Source organism: Solea senegalensis, linkage group LG2 (assembly GCF_019176455.1).
Source record: "Solea senegalensis isolate Sse05_10M linkage group LG2, IFAPA_SoseM_1, whole genome shotgun sequence".
Lineage (NCBI taxonomy): Eukaryota > Metazoa > Chordata > Actinopteri > Pleuronectiformes > Soleidae > Solea > Solea senegalensis.
In genome coordinates, this window is record NC_058022.1 from 34,755,942 (window position 1) to 34,773,580 (window position 17,639).

General features: G+C 43.1%; 1 protein-coding gene across 1 annotated transcript; it reads left to right on the forward strand.

Annotated features, from left to right (window-relative positions):
* Window positions 1-37: 37 nt before the first annotated feature.
* On the forward strand, window positions 38-17,350 carry LOC122761639 (junctional adhesion molecule 2A-like). Its single transcript, XM_044016850.1, is given in 12 exon segments — window positions 38-651; window positions 653-746; window positions 8,532-8,597; window positions 8,699-8,809; window positions 9,607-9,756; window positions 10,352-10,539; window positions 11,346-11,448; window positions 11,852-11,959; window positions 12,112-12,124; window positions 14,647-14,739; window positions 15,623-15,656; window positions 16,438-17,350. Coding segments are annotated over 12 exon segments (1,062 nt in total). The 5' UTR covers window positions 38-588; the 3' UTR covers window positions 16,477-17,350.
* Window positions 17,351-17,639: the final 289 nt, after the last annotated feature.

The window sequence follows — 17,639 nt, forward strand, 5'->3', positions numbered from 1 at the left end:
GATGTCCTCTGTGTTTCCTGTTGGAAAAGTTTGTCTAACAGTGAGTTAAAGCTTTATTCTCCAGATATTGTCGACTTAAACGGACATATTTGGTCAGAAATCGTGTTGGACACAGTTGTTGGAGGGACATTTTGGACTTTTGACCCTTTTAAAAAACACATTCTGACTTAATCTACGTGTTTCGTAACGGTAGAAGTGAAAACCCTCCGAGGTCAAATCGGGTCTCATTCCTGACGAGGTGAGTCAGTGTAGTGCGCGTCTTGGACACGGCGCTGCGCTGCGCTCTCGGCGCTCCACTCCACTCTCCTCCTCCTCCTCCTCTTCTCAGAACTCACCCCGCCCTCCCTCCATCTCTATCTCTATCTCCACCTCAGTCAGCGCCGGGATCGCTCAACGCGAGAATAGAGGACATTGTCCCGCGTCTGTTGTCAGTAACCGTCCCGCTCTTCCCTCTTCTTCTCCAGGACACCGCGGTCTCCACAGCCTGCCGTCCCCGCGACCGCGCGCCCCCTGCGCTGCGACGCCCCGCGCCGGGTCGCTCCGGTCGCATTCCCCTGGAGAGCAGCAGGTTCCTCCCCTGGAAGCTGGATGAATCATTGTGGAGTTGGGAACAAGTGCGAGAAGAAAGCCGAGGCTCGGGATCTGCCTCCTCGCTGCGTCCAGAGAAGAGAAGAAGACTCGGCCAGAGGGGACGATCATGGAGGGGACGTCCCTGTGTCTGTCCTTTGTCATTTTACTCCTGCAATGTAAGTAAAGACATGAACAAGTGTTGATGAAAACTCACTGAAGAAGAGCAGCTCCTCTGTATTTTAACTGAAACTTCAATTACCTGAACTCCTTATTTGTATTAATACACTTAAAACATGTTATAATACAAATAGAAACGTCTTTTTTTTTTTTTAAGAGTCCATTTTCAAAGAAAAAGTAGTAGAAAAAGTAAAATCTTAAAGGATACTTGAGTTTTTCTTGTAGGTGTGGTTGTATGAGGTATTGCCTCTAAATAAAATCCACCCCTGCCTTTCTGTAATATCTTAAGAATGTGATCACCGGCTTTTCCAGCTGGAAACAAGTTTTTAGTCGGTCCACAGATGCTTGTTCACACGTAAAAGCAGATTTCATCCTTTTAACTAAATGTTCACATCATACAATCTATGTCCATGATATCTTAAGAATACATTTGCCTCTTTTTTCCACTGATATTCAGCCTTTTCTGATTGGAAAATCACTAATATTTTTCTGCACCAAACCCCATTGAGAAAATCAGCGATTTTACCTCACAGCACACAGGAACTGTTGATCCACTGCAGCCTCCATCAGTAACTTCAAATTTTTGCAAAGTCTTATTTTGCAAAATTCTGTGTTTGAAATCCTTCGTTCAGATTTACCTCAGTAACAAACTGACCACAGGGGGCAGCAGTAGACCAGCAGCTCCTGTGTCCCAGTGAGCTAAAATCGCATGTTTTCTCTATGGGGTTTGGTGTGGGAGAGTTAGCGGATCACTAACTGCAGTTTTCTTTCGTAAAACGACTTGTAACGGCAAGACAAAGTAGAGAATATGTTGCAAAGTCATTGTAGGCTTATATTTTATTGGGTGACTCGTTTGTTAAGTGGCTAAATGGTGTATGATGACTGGTGTTGTTGTTATTCTGACACTGAGCTGGAGCCTGTAGCGCGAGCGTGGGCTGAGTCAGTTCTGCAAGTGTCCCTGCAGGTTTGGCCTGAGACAAAAGTTTGGCCTGCCGCCACCTGGAGGGTGTAGCAGGCGACGCGGACGGTGGCAGGTGGGCACAGGGTTTTTGGCAGAGGAGGGTGTGAAAACATGCGTGAGGTCAGTCAGTGTTTGGATTTCCACCAGAAAGTTCAAACTGTTTTGGTTATCGCAGCAGGACACTGAAGGCTGGAGAACCAAGACCTTTAAATGGACAAACAAAAAAAAGCATGCCCTTGAAAATAGCTGAGGACCCTTTCAGATTCTGGATATTTGGCAAGTTTTATATTTGTAGTAACAACAATGTAGTTTATGATGTTAAAAATTGTGTCCAAACTTGTCAGTTTAACAAAATTTGACCCTGTAGTGACGTCAGAAAAGCTCCTGTTTCGCTTGTTTCGACTTTGTTTTGTTTTTAATCTGAGTCGACACTCGTTGTGATTCATTTTGGTCCATTAACAGTTGACTGTCTGGATTTTCTCAGGCCATAATTTGAACAGAAAACTGTTTTCCTCAGGGTTTTTTGGTCTAGTTTTTCTCAAGGCCCCCCCGGACCCTTTCTCCTGGGGGCCCCCAGGCTTTTTAGAAACGCCCCTGCATGTGTGACATGAAGGGAAACGGACAGAGAGAGCGGTGACTGTTGTTCAGACGGGAGGGAGCAGCAGCAGCAGCAGCAGAGTGACAGAGATGTAATGAGACAGTCAGAGTGACTGATGCATATCTGCTGTGTGCCACCTGTCAGCCCACGAGGTCAAAGGTTACGAGTGTCGTGTTTTTGTCCAGTCCCGCTGTGGCATGGAACGAGACAAACATTTCCTGTCACAACTGTAAACTGTAAACTTACAGCATGCTTCTCATAGTTAATTGTTAAACATTCAGAATCATTCAAAAAAATGTTGCAAAATGATGTTATAAAACATTACTTATGTGACCAAAAATGTTGTAATGTTACAAAATAATAAAATATATAACTTAACGTACACAAAAAATGTTACCATACCATTTTTAAACAAAAAATTAAACAAATCCAATCGTATGTCTTGAAAAATACGGTCTCCACATTGTGGCACCTCCAGAAAAATCACTAAGACTGTATGTTGGTGAGCGAAACGGCGTTTTCATGTCATTCAATGTGCAATATTGCGTTTTTTCCTCCGTTCACGGTTAACATGACGATGTAAAATCACCACGATCGACGTATTGTCAGTGATTTTTGATCACTTAACGAACCGCTGCTGCTAGTTAACGGACAATTAACTGCACACGCGTCACATGACGCTTTCAAGTGGACTTTCAATTGTTGTTTTTCAAAAAAAAAAGGAAAGGAAATAGTTTGGGTGGAACTCATCAGTCGCCAAAGACCCAACATCCCCCCATCGCCCTCACACACACACTGTGTCTGACCGAGACAGCTGTTGCTCACAGGGATACAGTCATACAGAGAGGCTTTGTTCACACACACACACACACACACACACACACACACCGTCCTCGCCCTGTTTTCTCTGCACCCCCCCACCCTGCGCGGCCTTGAAGCGCCTACGCCTCCCGCCCTCGTTATCTGTACCACACAGGACATTTCCTACGGGTCCATCTCCCTGTCCTCCCCCTTAATTTGTTCCTGTTAATTTGAATAAGTGCCTTAATTACGACTGCGCCGTTGCTTTTGACCTTTTCTGGCACCGTCCTGGCAGCAGCAGCAGCGGCAGCGGCAGCAGCAGCAGCAGCAGCAGCAGCAGCCGCCGCCCCAGACTCACAGTCACACTCGGTACAACCACGTACTGAGAGGCAGAGCTGCGTGCCAAGGAGTGAGCAAGCCATCTTTCTATTTTTTGCTCAGGCAGGAGGGTGGCCGCCCCTCTGTGAGTTGAAGCTGTCGCAGTGTTTGCTTGATGTTAACGCCATGCACGAGATGTCTGTGTCACATCCTGTGTGGGTGTGTTTGTTTAATGCACGACACGAAGCATTTTAATGAGTATATTTGACGCTGTGTTGTGGGACGTTCTGAGACCGACATGAAAAACTTAATTTATTACAATCGAGATGAAGTGCTGCGCAATAAGTGCTTTTCTTTCCCCCTTTATTAATTTAAGTAAGATTTAGTGCGATAGTCAAACTACTCCAATACCACTTCCTCGCCACAAGGGCATGGTCGTCTTTAAAACGTTAGATTCAGATCTCTGTGTTTCTCAGACTTTCCCTTGGTTGAAGTTTGACCTGAAAGTTTCAGACATGCTTTCTACAGGTCACAAAACACAGTCGTTCTGCTGCTGTATACACACAAACGCTCCCTTAGTCAGGTCTGATAGTTTTGCTTGACAGAGGCCAAGAGTTACACACTGCAGCTTTAACTGGTGACATTCGAAGACAAGGACATGGTACAAAACCACATTTTCTGAGACGTTAACAGCTACTTTTCTTGGTATTTTATGGCAGTTTAGCGCGTCTATAGAGTTGCATTAGTGCCTCCTTGTCCTTCTTTTGTGTCCTCACTTTTCATTTTTAACCTTTTCTTTTAGCAGCTTCTGCAGTCTGACGCAGTGGCTTGGCTGTTTGACGCTAACAGGCGCTGGCTGCTAGCTACAGTAGCTGCTAATGTGTGCCGTTGTGTGTGCATTCTTCCTTTTTGGTGTATTTATTGGTCAGTGCAACCAAAGATAACCTACATGGGGGCAACAGCATCCAAAGTTCTATCACGTTCATAGATGAAGTTTGTGTTTTAATGTTGGGGGTGGAGTGGCTCAGTGGTTAAGACCCTACCTTGTGTACCAAAGACATCATGGTCGCAAGTTCGATTCCACCCCTGGCTAATTGTACTTGATTCCATTGTAAGTCGCTTTGGATAAAAGCGTCTGCTAAATGACATGTAATGTAATGTAATGTAATGTAATGTAATATATTTGTAAGTCGCTGATTTCCACTTTGGTGCAGGAGAGTGAGCAGTTTACAAACGTTTCCTCTAAGAAAAGTCTTTCTAACATATTCTTAAGATTCTAATTATTTACTTTGTTCAAACATGTGAACAAAGGTAGAGAAAGGTGTTCCACAAGGTTCAATACTACTGTTTTTAGTGAAGCGTGAGCCTCTGTGTCTCAGGCTAGCTAGCGCTCTCAGCGCCGGCGGTGCAACGTCCCGCGCTCATGGTGCGTTCCGTTTGTTGGAATTGGAACTTGGAAGTCAGTATTCGGAAGTTTCACATAGTCCTGTTTGATTTTTATATGTAGACAAGTTGCTATGCTGTTTGTGTAGCCGAATATCATGCTAACAATGGCTATCCTGGGACATGTTTGTCCGTGGTCTTCTTCAACGTCTCTGATTATGGTTTAGACGGACTGAGAATCAAACTGTATTCAAACAATATTAATGCCGATATATCGTGCATCCCTACTAAAAACCTTTACTTGTAGTTGGTTACTTGTGTCTTATGTGACCTTGTTATTTGGAGGTAAAACATGTTTTGAAAATAAAGGAAGACATTCAAAAATTCAGCTTGCGTGATTTTCATTCTGTACAAACTTTTATCATCTCAGAAACTTTTTTTTAAAACATATATCGATATCGGTAGATATCGGTTATCGGCCATAGCAGCAATATTAATATCGGATATCGGCGGAAATAGTCATATCGGTGCATCCCTACTTTTAAGCATATCCAGATTTTATCTGTCTGTCTGGACAACTAAAACACCACATGAGATCCACTTTTCAAACCACATACGGAGGTGGTTTTCGATCCAGGCGATTCTGATCGGATTTTTACAGGTCTGTTTCGATCCTTTCCGAAATGTTTAAAAACATGCAGTGGAATCCCAGGGTTCTGCGTCCCAACAATGACAACAGTGACACAGACCCGGAGAGACAGGAGTTTAATTGGAGCTGTGTACATTTATTTTGTTGGGACTACTTGTTTTTCTAGACTAGACTAGACTAGACGACGTCTAATGGAACTGTGCTTCATACGTGGTTGACTTTTAAAACACCACGTGATCATTAACCACCATGCTGTGCTGAACCGATGCGAGCAGACCGTGTGTTTAATTAAGCCGACGGTTGAGTTCACCGTAGAGAAGCAGGAAGCGCGGAGGACGTATCGTGATTTAGTCACTGTGTGTGTTTCTCTGTGTGTGTGTGTGTGTGTGTGATGTTGTCAGCCCCGCTTCATTTCCTTCCTCTCAAAGTGAAAATCACGCTCCGAGTTGGCGGCAGACCTGCTCTCACACTGTGTGACAAGAGTCTCCCATTCACAGAGCCGCTGTCTGAAAGGATCTCCCTCTCCTTCAGTCCCACGCTCTCTTTTATTCATGCTCCTGCGGCTCCGCTGCTGTCCGCCCCTCCACCAACCTCCACCCGCTCCACTCCACTCTCCTCCACTCCATTTCATTTGTATTCTATTCTTAGCGCCGCTCATCTCTCCTTTGTCGCTTATTCTCATCCCTTTTTAATCTCATTGAATCTTCCCCCTGGTTTTGTTCATCCTTTAGTGAGACGGCTCTGTTCGGAGGGTGTCGAGGTACACGAGCCAAGGCAGCGGTAGACGCTAATCCTGTTACGGCGCCGCAAGTCAACACATGGCAGAGTGAGGGCAGAGCGTCTGCGGGGACGACGTCCCGCTTTAATTCACTTAGCCCCAAGTTTGACGGAGTGAAGCCGGAGGAAAATAGAGCCGAGCATTTAAAGATGGCATTGTTATTATTGTATGGGCTTTTGTTTATTGAAAAGGCCACACGATGAAAATAGAGACCTCTGGAACCCTCGGCTTATGAACTCTTTGTATGTTCGTACGTCAAATCCAACATGGCTGTCTTCCTGTTCTTTTCCACACTTCCTGTCCTTTGTCTCCGCTTTCCCTTCATTGTTCCCCCAACTGTTCTCCCCCTGCTTAAGTCTATAACATTTAGAAAATATGTTCCCAGCTTTTTCTCCCAATTAGTTAACTTTTTTTCGCTGGAAACTGAAGTTTTGAATCGGCTCACTCTCCCTGCACCAAAGCCCATAGAGGAAATCATCGCTTTTAACATCACAGCACACAGGAGCTGTCGATCCACTGCTGCCTCCTTCATCAAGGTCACATGTGTTGTTTTGTGAATTCGGGGTTTGAAATCCCTCGTTCAGGTTTACCTCAGTGACACCACCTGACCACACGAGGCAGCAGTAGACCAGCAGCTCCTGTGTCGCCTTGAGATAAAATCGCTGATGTTCTGAATGGAGTTTGGTGCGGGAGAGTGAGTGATTTTCAAACTAAGATATGAACACGTAAAAACACGTTCCTGAGACACTGTAGACTGGAGCAGGATAGATAGATAGATAGATAGATAGATAGATAGATAGATAGATAGATAGATAGATAGATAGATAGATAAAATTTAAGAGTTTAATTGATCAAATCTGTTTTTGTGTACATTTGAACGGCTGTAGAAGAAAGGTGTCCCACAGTGATCGATACCAGTGCCCTTTCAATTTACTCTGAAAACGTAATTTAAACTTTCTTTTTTGAGAGCGAGCGTTCGTGTCTCAGTCTGGCAAAGCCTTAAAAATCCCTTAAATCTGAATGCATGGTGTGTGTGTGTGTGTCCATTTTTACTTTCAAGAGTGTGTGAAGGTGAGTGAGCGTTTTCATTTCCCATAATGCCCTGAATAAATCTCCCCCGAGGTCCATTCAACATTTATTATGATGGACTTTTGTTAATTTGCGGACCTTTGAGGAGATGCCGAGTGTGAGAGGGTTTGTTTGTGACCTGCTTCTCCTTCAGGTCACCTTCACGTCGGCCACGTTTCACCCACATTTCACGGCAATAATCCGCTCCCTTAAACCAATCACCTCTCGCGGGGAGGAAACGGCAGCTCCCGATTCCCCTTCCTGTTTGGAAGCGGTTATCAGTGACGCACAGATGGAGGAGGAAACAAACACGGACAGTGTGCCGTCCGCCTTCCTCTAATGCCCCTCATACATCAGGCTAATCTGGCGAGATGCTTGATGACCTTGTCCTAACCTGTGCTTAAGTAAACATACGGCGCGCCGCTGCTCCTTAACCCTGCAGGATTAGAGAGGAGGAGGATGAGGAGGAGGAGGACGTAATCCTGCCTTTCCCTTCCTTCACGTCCACGACAGACTGACGGCTGTGTCGGGCTCAGACATTAAGGATTCTCCTGCTGCAGCGAGTCACACAAATCACTGCTTCATCACGGATGACGAGCACTTCTGCTTTTCAACTGCTCTCTCCTGCTCTTACAGGCCTCCACCACTAGGGACAGGACAGCGTATGCGTTACTGTTGCTCTTTAAAACGCTGTCTCGCTCACCAACACACAGTCCTAGTCAAATATTTGTATATCATTAGAAAAGTGTTGTTAACATTACAATTTTTATTGTATCATTAGATTTATTTTGGTAATGTAAGTAGTGTTGGAATATTGTTTTTTAAATTATGTTTTTGTAGCTTTACAACATTTTGCAATAATCTTTTGGTAAGAGAAGTAATGTTTCTTTCATTTTTTTTTATTATCATGTTTTTGTCATGCACATCATGTTTTTGTAGCATTGCAACATTTTGCAGCCCTTTTTTGATAAGATAAGTAATGTTACTTTCATTTTATATATTTTTTTTGTAATGTCAATTATTTTTTGTCACATTAGTTACACATTTTTGTAAGATTACAACTTTTTTTAACACTTTTTTAACACTAACAAGTATTTTTTGTAATCAACATGTTTTTATAAGATTACAATATTGTGTCACATTTTTATTACATTAGTTCATCTGTATCAAATCAAATGACAAATATGGCAATAATTGTGGTCATTTTCTTCTTCTCCTGCATCCCCAGGTTCCCCGTCTGTCCCTGTTACCGTGTCGACCACCAAACACAAGGTGGAGGTGCGTGAGTTCTCAGGTAAAGACTCACAGACTCGCAGCTCATCTCACTTTTTTTATTTACTTTAACTGACCCACTTGTGATGAAGATGTGATTTACAGGCTTCTCTTGTGTTGCAGACGCGGTGCTGACCTGCCTGTTCCGCACTGAGCGAGACCAGAGTCCACGCATCGAGTGGAAGAAGAGGGGCAAAGATGTTTCCTTCGTCTACTTTGACGGACAATTCCGAGGTGACCGAAGAGCGTGACTTTGTTTTTCCTGCTGCTCACACACAGGGCGTTTGTTTTCTTTAGCTCGCAGCACCAGCTGGGCGGAGTCTGGGTGAGAGAATAAAACACTGTTGAGGAAGGAAGACTGTGGAGACAGTTTTAACCTCTTTTTTTTAAATCTTAAAACTTTTAAAAACCTTTCGAAATGTACTTGTTGTAGTTTAAAATAGTGTAAAATAGTTAACGCTGCGTTTCATGTGTAGAAAGTCAGAGGAAAAAGACGGTGGGGAATGTTCTTCCTGTTCCTTTTGGCTCACTAATTGTGGGAATGCCGAGTCAGTCATTCCCGACTATTGTTAACCTGTTTCCTCTGTGGTTGGTTTTATATTCTTTTAACTTTTTTTAGGGGCCTAAAACTCCTAACTCCTCCCACTGTCCATGTGAAAGGCAGGCGGGGGTTTGTATTCATTTTCAATGGGGAAAAAAGGGCAGAAACTCAGTTAAAAAAGTGGAAATAGCGGAGAAAAATAACCAAGTTTCAGATGGTTTTTCCCTAACATTTTCTCTCAGTATTATTGTTATCCTGAGTGTAATATTATTAATTCTTTCATCCCTGCTTTCCCTTTATATCGTATTTCTTTCTTGAAACGAATAAACCTTTAATGTTCTCTCTTAAATTGAGTTGTTTTTCCTCACAGAAAATAGTGAAATACTATATTTTTCATGTCAAAACAAAGATATTGTCACTGCTGCTGAGTTGAAATGTGCTACAAACACAATGACAATGACACCTTCTCTCTCTCTCTGACCGTGTGCAGGTCCGTTTGAAGGCCGCGCGACCATCAGCGGAGCCACGGTGACGCTGCAGCGCGTGACGCAGGAGGACGCCGGCGAATACAGATGTGAGATCAGCGCTCCTCTGGACTCTGTGAGCCTGGGAGAGACCAACGTGACGCTCAAAGTCCTGGGTACGAGTTCAAAATGGATCTAATTTTTACCCTTAAACACACGTGGAGTGTAGTTAATTATTCTCTTCTGTGTCATTCCAGGACGTAATGATCAGTATTTTACTGTCTGTCCAGTTTTCTGTCAGCTGTTGGATTATTATTATTATTATTATCATTGTTATTATTATTATTATTATTGTTGTTATTATTATTATTATTATTATTACTTATCTACCAACATTTCCCTTAATCTCAAAGTTGTTACAATGTCACAATCAGAGTTGTTTGTTCGCAACGTGCAGTCAAAACATTTCCCACGGCGGCGGTGGATTGTGTTTGTTTCTGGACATCAGGAAGCAGCAGCGTGGCATCATGGGAATTGTTGTCTTGTGTGTTTTCGTTGATTAGAACCAACAAAGATTTGCATCTGTACTCTTTTAACGGGTCGTAGGAGGTTTGACCTGCACGTTTTAGCAGGAAATTACAGTATGTCATAAATAGAGAGAAATACAGATCTTTTGAACATTACTGTTGAAAATAATAGTGAAATTGCTGCAGCAGACTCTGTTGCCTCTAATTCTTACTCTGTGTGTGTGTGTGTGTGTTTTCCTCACAGTTCCCCCTCACACGCCGTCCTGTCAGATCCCCGGCTCTGCAGTGACGGGCTCTGTGGTGCAGCTGCGCTGTCAGGACCAGCAGAGCATCCCGCCCGCGACCTACTCCTGGTTCAAGAACAACATGCCTCTGAGCCAGCCTCGCCAGGCCAACGCCACCTACGTCATGGACTCACGCACAGGAGTCCTGGTGAGGGAACCTAACGCTCGAGTCACACGGAGATTTAAAACCTCTTTCAGCAACAGTTTTCAACCACAGAACAAATCCTCGTGTGTTTGCCAATATTCGATAATAAATTTTAAACCCAATATAAAGAATTCCTAAAATTCATCTCGAGTAGCAACTTGTATTTTGATTTCACTTCCATGTTGAAGTTGGTTTACATCTGTGAAGTACAGACAGTTATAGCAAGAGAGGTAGAAAATAAAACGCTTTTATAACTTATTTTAGATCAAAACTTTATTTATTTACAAGATTCAAAGGTCTTAATATTAAGTAGTAACCATTTTAACCCTCATAGTACTCACAGGGCACAGATCCGTGCACCAACACAATGAGAAGATGTATGAATTGATTTTACTTACACAACTCAGTTTCAGTTAGTTATTGTTTTTGTGTTTTTTTAAAACTCTAGTTTTTATTTTCAGAGTTATTTTGTTAGTTTTCGTCAACGATAACAACCTTTGGTCTGAAACTGTTCTCTCTTGGTCTCTTTAAAGGTTAAATAAAAAACAAACAACGAGTGAGTTATACTGTTATAGGCAGAGTCGACATACACATGAATTCATTCAGAAACAATGAGAGGAAACAGCTTATCGTCTCGTCTGTAACTGAACCCACTTTGTCCTCTCACTTCTCTCTCACGCGTGTTCTCTCACCTGCTTTTAGTGGCTGCAGAACATTCATAATAGAGGAGCAACTGTCAGTCATGATCACAGCATCTTTGACCTTTAACCTCTCTTTTCTCCGCCTTCATTTTGTTGTCGCCGTTGCAGGAATTCAGAACTGTTGCCAAAGAGGACACCGGGCGCTACAGCTGCCTGGCGTCTAACGGCGTGGGACCAGCGAAGATGTGCGAGGGCAAGCACATGACGATAGGTGTGTGTGTGCGTGTGTGTGTTTGTTTGCTTCCTCCTCACACACACACACGCACACACACACACACACACCTTTCAGCAGTGCAGACGATCAGAGATGCAGTGGAGATGAAAGAAGCTGGAACTCAAACATCGCCGTTGCTTTGAAACGTGGGAACGTCTCCATCCCCGCGAATAAGTCATGTGACGCACTTTAGGTTAATGCACGCAAAGCGTTTTAATGCACTCAATAAATTAAAGGGGAAATCTCAGCGGCCGGACAGGAGGTGGCATGAGAGCGACTTACATTAAACATGACCTTGGCTGTTTCATGTTTCTGTGTCTGTAATCTTTATTTATTTATTATTATTATTATTATTATTATTATTAACATTAATAACCACGCGTGTCTCACACTCTTCCAGAGGACGTGAACATCACGGCGATCGTGGCGGCGGTGGTGGTCGTGTGCCTGGTGGTGGTGGTGTGCGGCTGCGGCGGAGTCATCTTACACCGCAACGGGTTCTTCAGCCGTGAGTCGCTTGTTTGTTGTTTGTTTCCGCGTGTGTGCATCAATTTAAAGAAATACTGTGATATGTGATGTTCTGGCTTCACTTAAGTGACTTCCACTGACTTCTTCTTCTTCTTCTTCTTCTTCTTCTTTTCATGCTGCTCCCGAGCACAGGACACAGAGGAAGGTAAGAGCTGTGTGATTGCATTAACATTGATGTGGACTCACACACACACACACACACACACACTGATGATGAGGAGGAGGAGGAGGGTTGTTGCTGCTGCACTTAGACTGTGTGTCTGCGTGCTGACTCAGGACTATATAGAGTAACAGCTGTGTGTGTGTGTGTGTGTGTGTGTGTGTTGTAGAGCCACAGCAGTGCCTGTGTTTCCACTCGTCCACTGAATGACGTTGACAGATGTAAAAGTCACGAGAAAAGACACTTTTTTTTTTCTTAACATTGAATTCCAGAAAATATCAGATCAGGCAGATGTCATTTGATAAATAGATCATTAGACGGGAGACTTTTTGCCTCGTTATCTCACCGTTAGACGGCTTTTTCTGTCTGGAAACTGAAGATTCTAAACTGTGCCAAACTCCATAGAGAAAATCTGTGTTTTTAGCTCACGGCGACACAGCAGCTTCTTGTCCACCGCTGCTGCATTTGGCAGGTTTTTGTCCTGTAGCTAAGTCTGAATAAATAAATTCAAACCCCCGAAGTCACAAAATAACACGTTTGAACTTAGTGATGGAGGCAGCAGAGCATCAGCAGCTAAAATCACTGGTTTTCTCTAAGGAGTTTGGTGCGAGGAGCGAATGTTCTAATAAATCATAAAAAAAGCTTTCTAAGAGCGAGATACAGTTGTGAACATGTTCTTAAGATGTCACAGACTCAAGCAGGTGAAGATTTTATAGAATTTAAGTGGCTTAAATGGTCCACGTGGTTCTCAGTGCTGACAATTTGTCACTACCTCATGCGACCACACTACAAAACTGCTGCACTGCTCCTACTACGAGGATGGGAAATAATTGGTGAAGCATAATTATGGAATAATTACTGCCTCTTAATCGGCGGGGAGGGAAATATTGGCAGGGGAGTGGTATCGCAGGCAATTAAACTGATTGTGCGGTAAATCTGAAATGGATTATTTAGAAATTGAAGTGACTGAAGAATGAGATGGCAGAATATCATAGGGCTCAGGCGTGCACAGTAAACAGTCACCAGAGTGTGTGTGTGTGTGTGTGTGAGTGTGTGTGCGGACGCTCGTGCGTGTCTTTCACAGACTCGACTCCCCGTTATTCGACTCGTTACAGCTTTGATGGAAAGTCAGCTTTGGTTGGAGAATTCTGACGCTTCTCCCGCTGAGCGAACCCGAGCCGTCACTGTCACAGCCGTGTATTTATAGAGCAGGCGTCTTCACAAAGACTCAAAGACAATGTGACATGATCTTCACATCCACCTATAGTTAGTCAACAAAGACACAAAAACGGCTTCACTTGTAGAGAAAGTCATTGTCAGTGACAGACACTCAACGAAAGACTCGCTCTTCACTTTTCTGACTGGAAATGGACGTTTGTGAAGCGCTCGCTCTCCAGCACCAAACTCCATTGAGAAAATGTGCGTTTTTAGCTCACGGGGACACAGGAGCTGCTGGTCTGCCGCTGCCTCGTGTGGTGAATCATCACAAAGAATTGAGTGATGGAGGCAGCAGTGGATCAGCAGCTCCTGTGTCGCCGCGATGCAAAAAACGCTGATTTTCTCTACGGGGTTTGGTGCAGGAGAGTGAGCGGTAGTGGTTTAGTGGGTGTTGGATTGCTGCATGTGTTGGCTCACCTCAGCTTTTGTTCCACGCTGCACCGCTATGATTGGCTGCATGTCTTCACAGCACTTTCTTTTTTTGTATTTATGTGTAAAAAAACAACAACACCTTTTTTAAGCTTAAGTGAAAATATAGAAACTTTCAAAACAGAAATAACAGGTGTTCACGTCAATATTCAGGCACACCTTTATGACAATGAAAGTGTGGATGTATGAGGTACTGACACATTATTTGCTCTTCTGTGATTGAGGACAAGCCTGAGACATGGACACTTGATTTTAGCCAAACACTCACAGGATTAAATCTGCACCTGCTCAAGTCTACGACATCTTAAGGATAAGTTCACTGCTTTATCTCACGGTTAGATGTGCCCTTTTTGACTGGAAACTGAAGTTTTACTCACCTGCACCAAACTCCATAGAGAAAAGCAGTGATTTTAGCTCACAGGGACACAGGGGCTGCTGGTCCACTGCCGCCTCGTGTGGTCACTTTGTGTCACTCGGGTACATCTGAATGAAGAATTTCAAATGCCGAAATCACAAAATAACACTTGTGAAGTGGCTGGTGGAGGCAGCAGTGGATCAACAACTCCTGCGAGCTGTGGCGTTAAATCGCTGATTTTCTCTATGGGGTTTGGTGTGGGAGACTGAGCAGTTTTACAAAGTGACAAAAACGTTAGTTTTCCAGTCAGAAATAGGCGTCTAACAGAAAAGCTCATTCTTAAGATAGCACAAACTCAAGCTGGTGTAAATATCCTCAAAAATGTGTCAATAATACCTCATTCAACCACTTTAAATATCCTACACTAATATAGAGACACTTGATAAAAGCATGGTGTGCGGTGAGAGTCCAAAAGTGACGCCCCTCTTGTTGACCCTTTGTAAAGCCAACACGCCGGCTCTTACAGGTCCTTTTGGATCTCCCAGTGTCACGGTGCAGACCACATCAGCAGCCAAACCCTGCACACAACAGAGGACACGTGAGTGTGACGCACAGACCAGAGAGACAGACACACAGCTTCCTGCCTGGTTATTAAATCTGATCTCTCTTTAGAATATTGAAAGGGTTTGGTTTTTTTTTGCTTAAGTGTGGTCGTGTGAGGTACTTGAAAACAACCACATGTCTCTTTTAAGAATATGTTTTTGCTTTTTAAAACAAAGTTTGTAAAGCGCTCGCTCTCCCGCACCAAACTCCACTGAGAAAATCAGTGATTTTAGCTCTCGGGTCACAGGAGCTGCTGGTCTTCTGCTGCCTCGTGTGGTCACTTTGTGTCACTGAGGTCAATCTGAAGAAAGGATTTTAAACACAGAATGTCACAGAATAGCACATTTGAACTTACTGATGGAGGCAGCAGTGCATCAACAACCCCTGTGAGCTGTGATGTTAAATCACTGGTTTTGTCTATGGAGTTTGGTGTGGGAGAGTAAAAGTTAGGTTTCCAGTCATTGTATGCAAAACACTGGCATCACATACAGTGTGAATGTACCTCAGGGTAAAAGAGCACCGACTGAGTCGCATTAAAAACAAAACAAAAGCAGATTAAATGTACTTTTACTGGGTTTTTGTATTTAACTGCACCCATATGCCGTTTTTGTTTGGTTTCAGTTGCGTACAAAAGTCACATTACTTGACTTTATTTTTTGCTTCCATATGAATTTGCAGTATTATCAAATATCCTCTGCTGTGTCCAGCTGCTCACTCAGACTTTTCTTTTCACCCAATGCGAGGTTTGCCATGGCTGAACGTGCATTATTTATGAAGCAGATATGACTCAGGATACAAATGTGCGTCTCGAGTTTCTCCTCATCTGTGTGCGACTGTGTCCAATTATTCCATGTGCTTACGCCGCCTTTGTCTTTCAGGTCCAATGTCAACTACATCCCTCCGCCCCAAGAAGTGAGTGTGTGTTTGTCTTCTTGTCCTTTGTTCTTCTCCTCGTCCTCTCTGCGTCTCTGGTGACGGGCGAAGGAAACGCTGACTTCATCGCAGCCGTTTCACACTTTACCTAATTAATTATTGTGGTGTTTCGGATTGAAATCATAACACTGTCAAGTCTATGCATCGCCATAACTCTCGAAACAAGTGCAAGTGCACAGTTTGGAGCCTTAAAGGGAAACGGCCAGGTGTTTGTTTCTGACGTAAGTGACGAGAACCAGGCTGAGAAAACATGGAAACATGAACATTCTTTATTTTAGTCGCTAAACAAAGGCCTCGCCTCATAAAATCTGCAACAAGTTATCTCAAAGTTTGAATTTTCACATGAGTTTTGCTTTCTGGATCGCTCACGCTCCCACACCAAACCCCATAGAGAAAATCAGCGATTTAACACCACAGCACACTATAGTTCTTGATCCACTGCTGCCTTCATCAGTACATTTAAATAGGTCATTTTATGTTCAGATTCACCGCAGTAACACAAACTGACCACACGAGGCAGCAGTAGACCAGCAGCTCCTGTGTCCCTGTGAGCTTAAAACGATGATTTTCTCTATGGACTTTGGTGTGGTTGAGTGAGCAGTTAGAAAATATGACATTTTCTGTCAAACAGTGGGATACGGAATAAAAACATGCTCTTAAGATGTCACTTAAACACCTGAATGATCACATTAATATGAATTAAATCACATGAATATAAATATGTGCACTTCGTAACATGTTGTTTTTCTGTGTCCCTCAGCCCCAGGATTTCAAACACACGCAGTCATTCATGCTCTGAGAAGCTGGCCTTTCTTTGAGAACTCATCATCCGTGCGATTTGGTGCCAACACTGGATTTTGTTTTTTGTTTTTTCTCCTCCCTAAATCCTGAACGAGCTCTTGAACTTCCTTTCCACCACGTGACCATTTCAATCTTCTCCCCCCGACCTCTCTCCTTTTCGGACGGATAGAAAAATGTGCAAGGCGTCTTCACTCTGTTTGCTTTGCTCTGTGGCTTTTAAGTGGATTAAAGTCCAGTTTCGTGGCACTCTGCTCCCCCCTGGTGGTCAGATGTTGAAGCACCAGTTTCTCCTCTGACTGACCCAGAGGCGCGAGTCGAAGCTTCAACACCTTTTTCTTCCCTCTGCAGGCTAATTCTTTCACTCTTGTTTTCATTTACCAAAGACTGATTGATTGATTTCGATGTTTTAGTTGTTGATTTGACTACAGGATTCCCTCGTTAAAGCCATAGTGTACTCAAACATGAATGCAGTTGTACCTCAGCCTGTATCGTCTTAACACAAACACCAGACAAAGCCAGTCCTGGAGAGTAGAAAGCAGCTCCAGCCACTTCTATTGAGACCAACCCCATTCCATCCTAATGTGCCTGCATGGTCTTTTTATACACATAAATATATATCTATATATCTATATATATATATATATATATATATATACCTTGTGCCTTTTAATTTGTCTGTCATCTATTATGGATCACAGTTTTTTGTAAAGAATATTTGCCTTACTTCTTTCTGTCTTTATATTTTTGTGCCACTGTTTGTCACTGTTTATCAAATACTGGAGTGTCTGTTGTTTTTAGACGGCGTGAATGGATTGATCAGAGTTTTATTTGAACAGTGTATCAATAATAAAAGTTTTTTCTATTCAAACCTATACTATATGTGCCTTCTTGTTGTTGTTTGTGGATATTATGTGTCAATCGAGCTTCCTTCATGGAGCTCAAGATACACAGAATGAGTTCAAATAAGAGTATTTTTTATTGTTCCATATCACACTATGGAAGCCTGTTTCCTCCGCATGGTAAAAAAGAACATATACTTAAATCATAATTATGAGACACTAAGTCATCATTTTGAAATAATCTCCCTTAATTATGAGATGTTGTGTTATTATTATGACTTACTATCTCATAATAATGAAAAACTCACAGTCATGACTTACT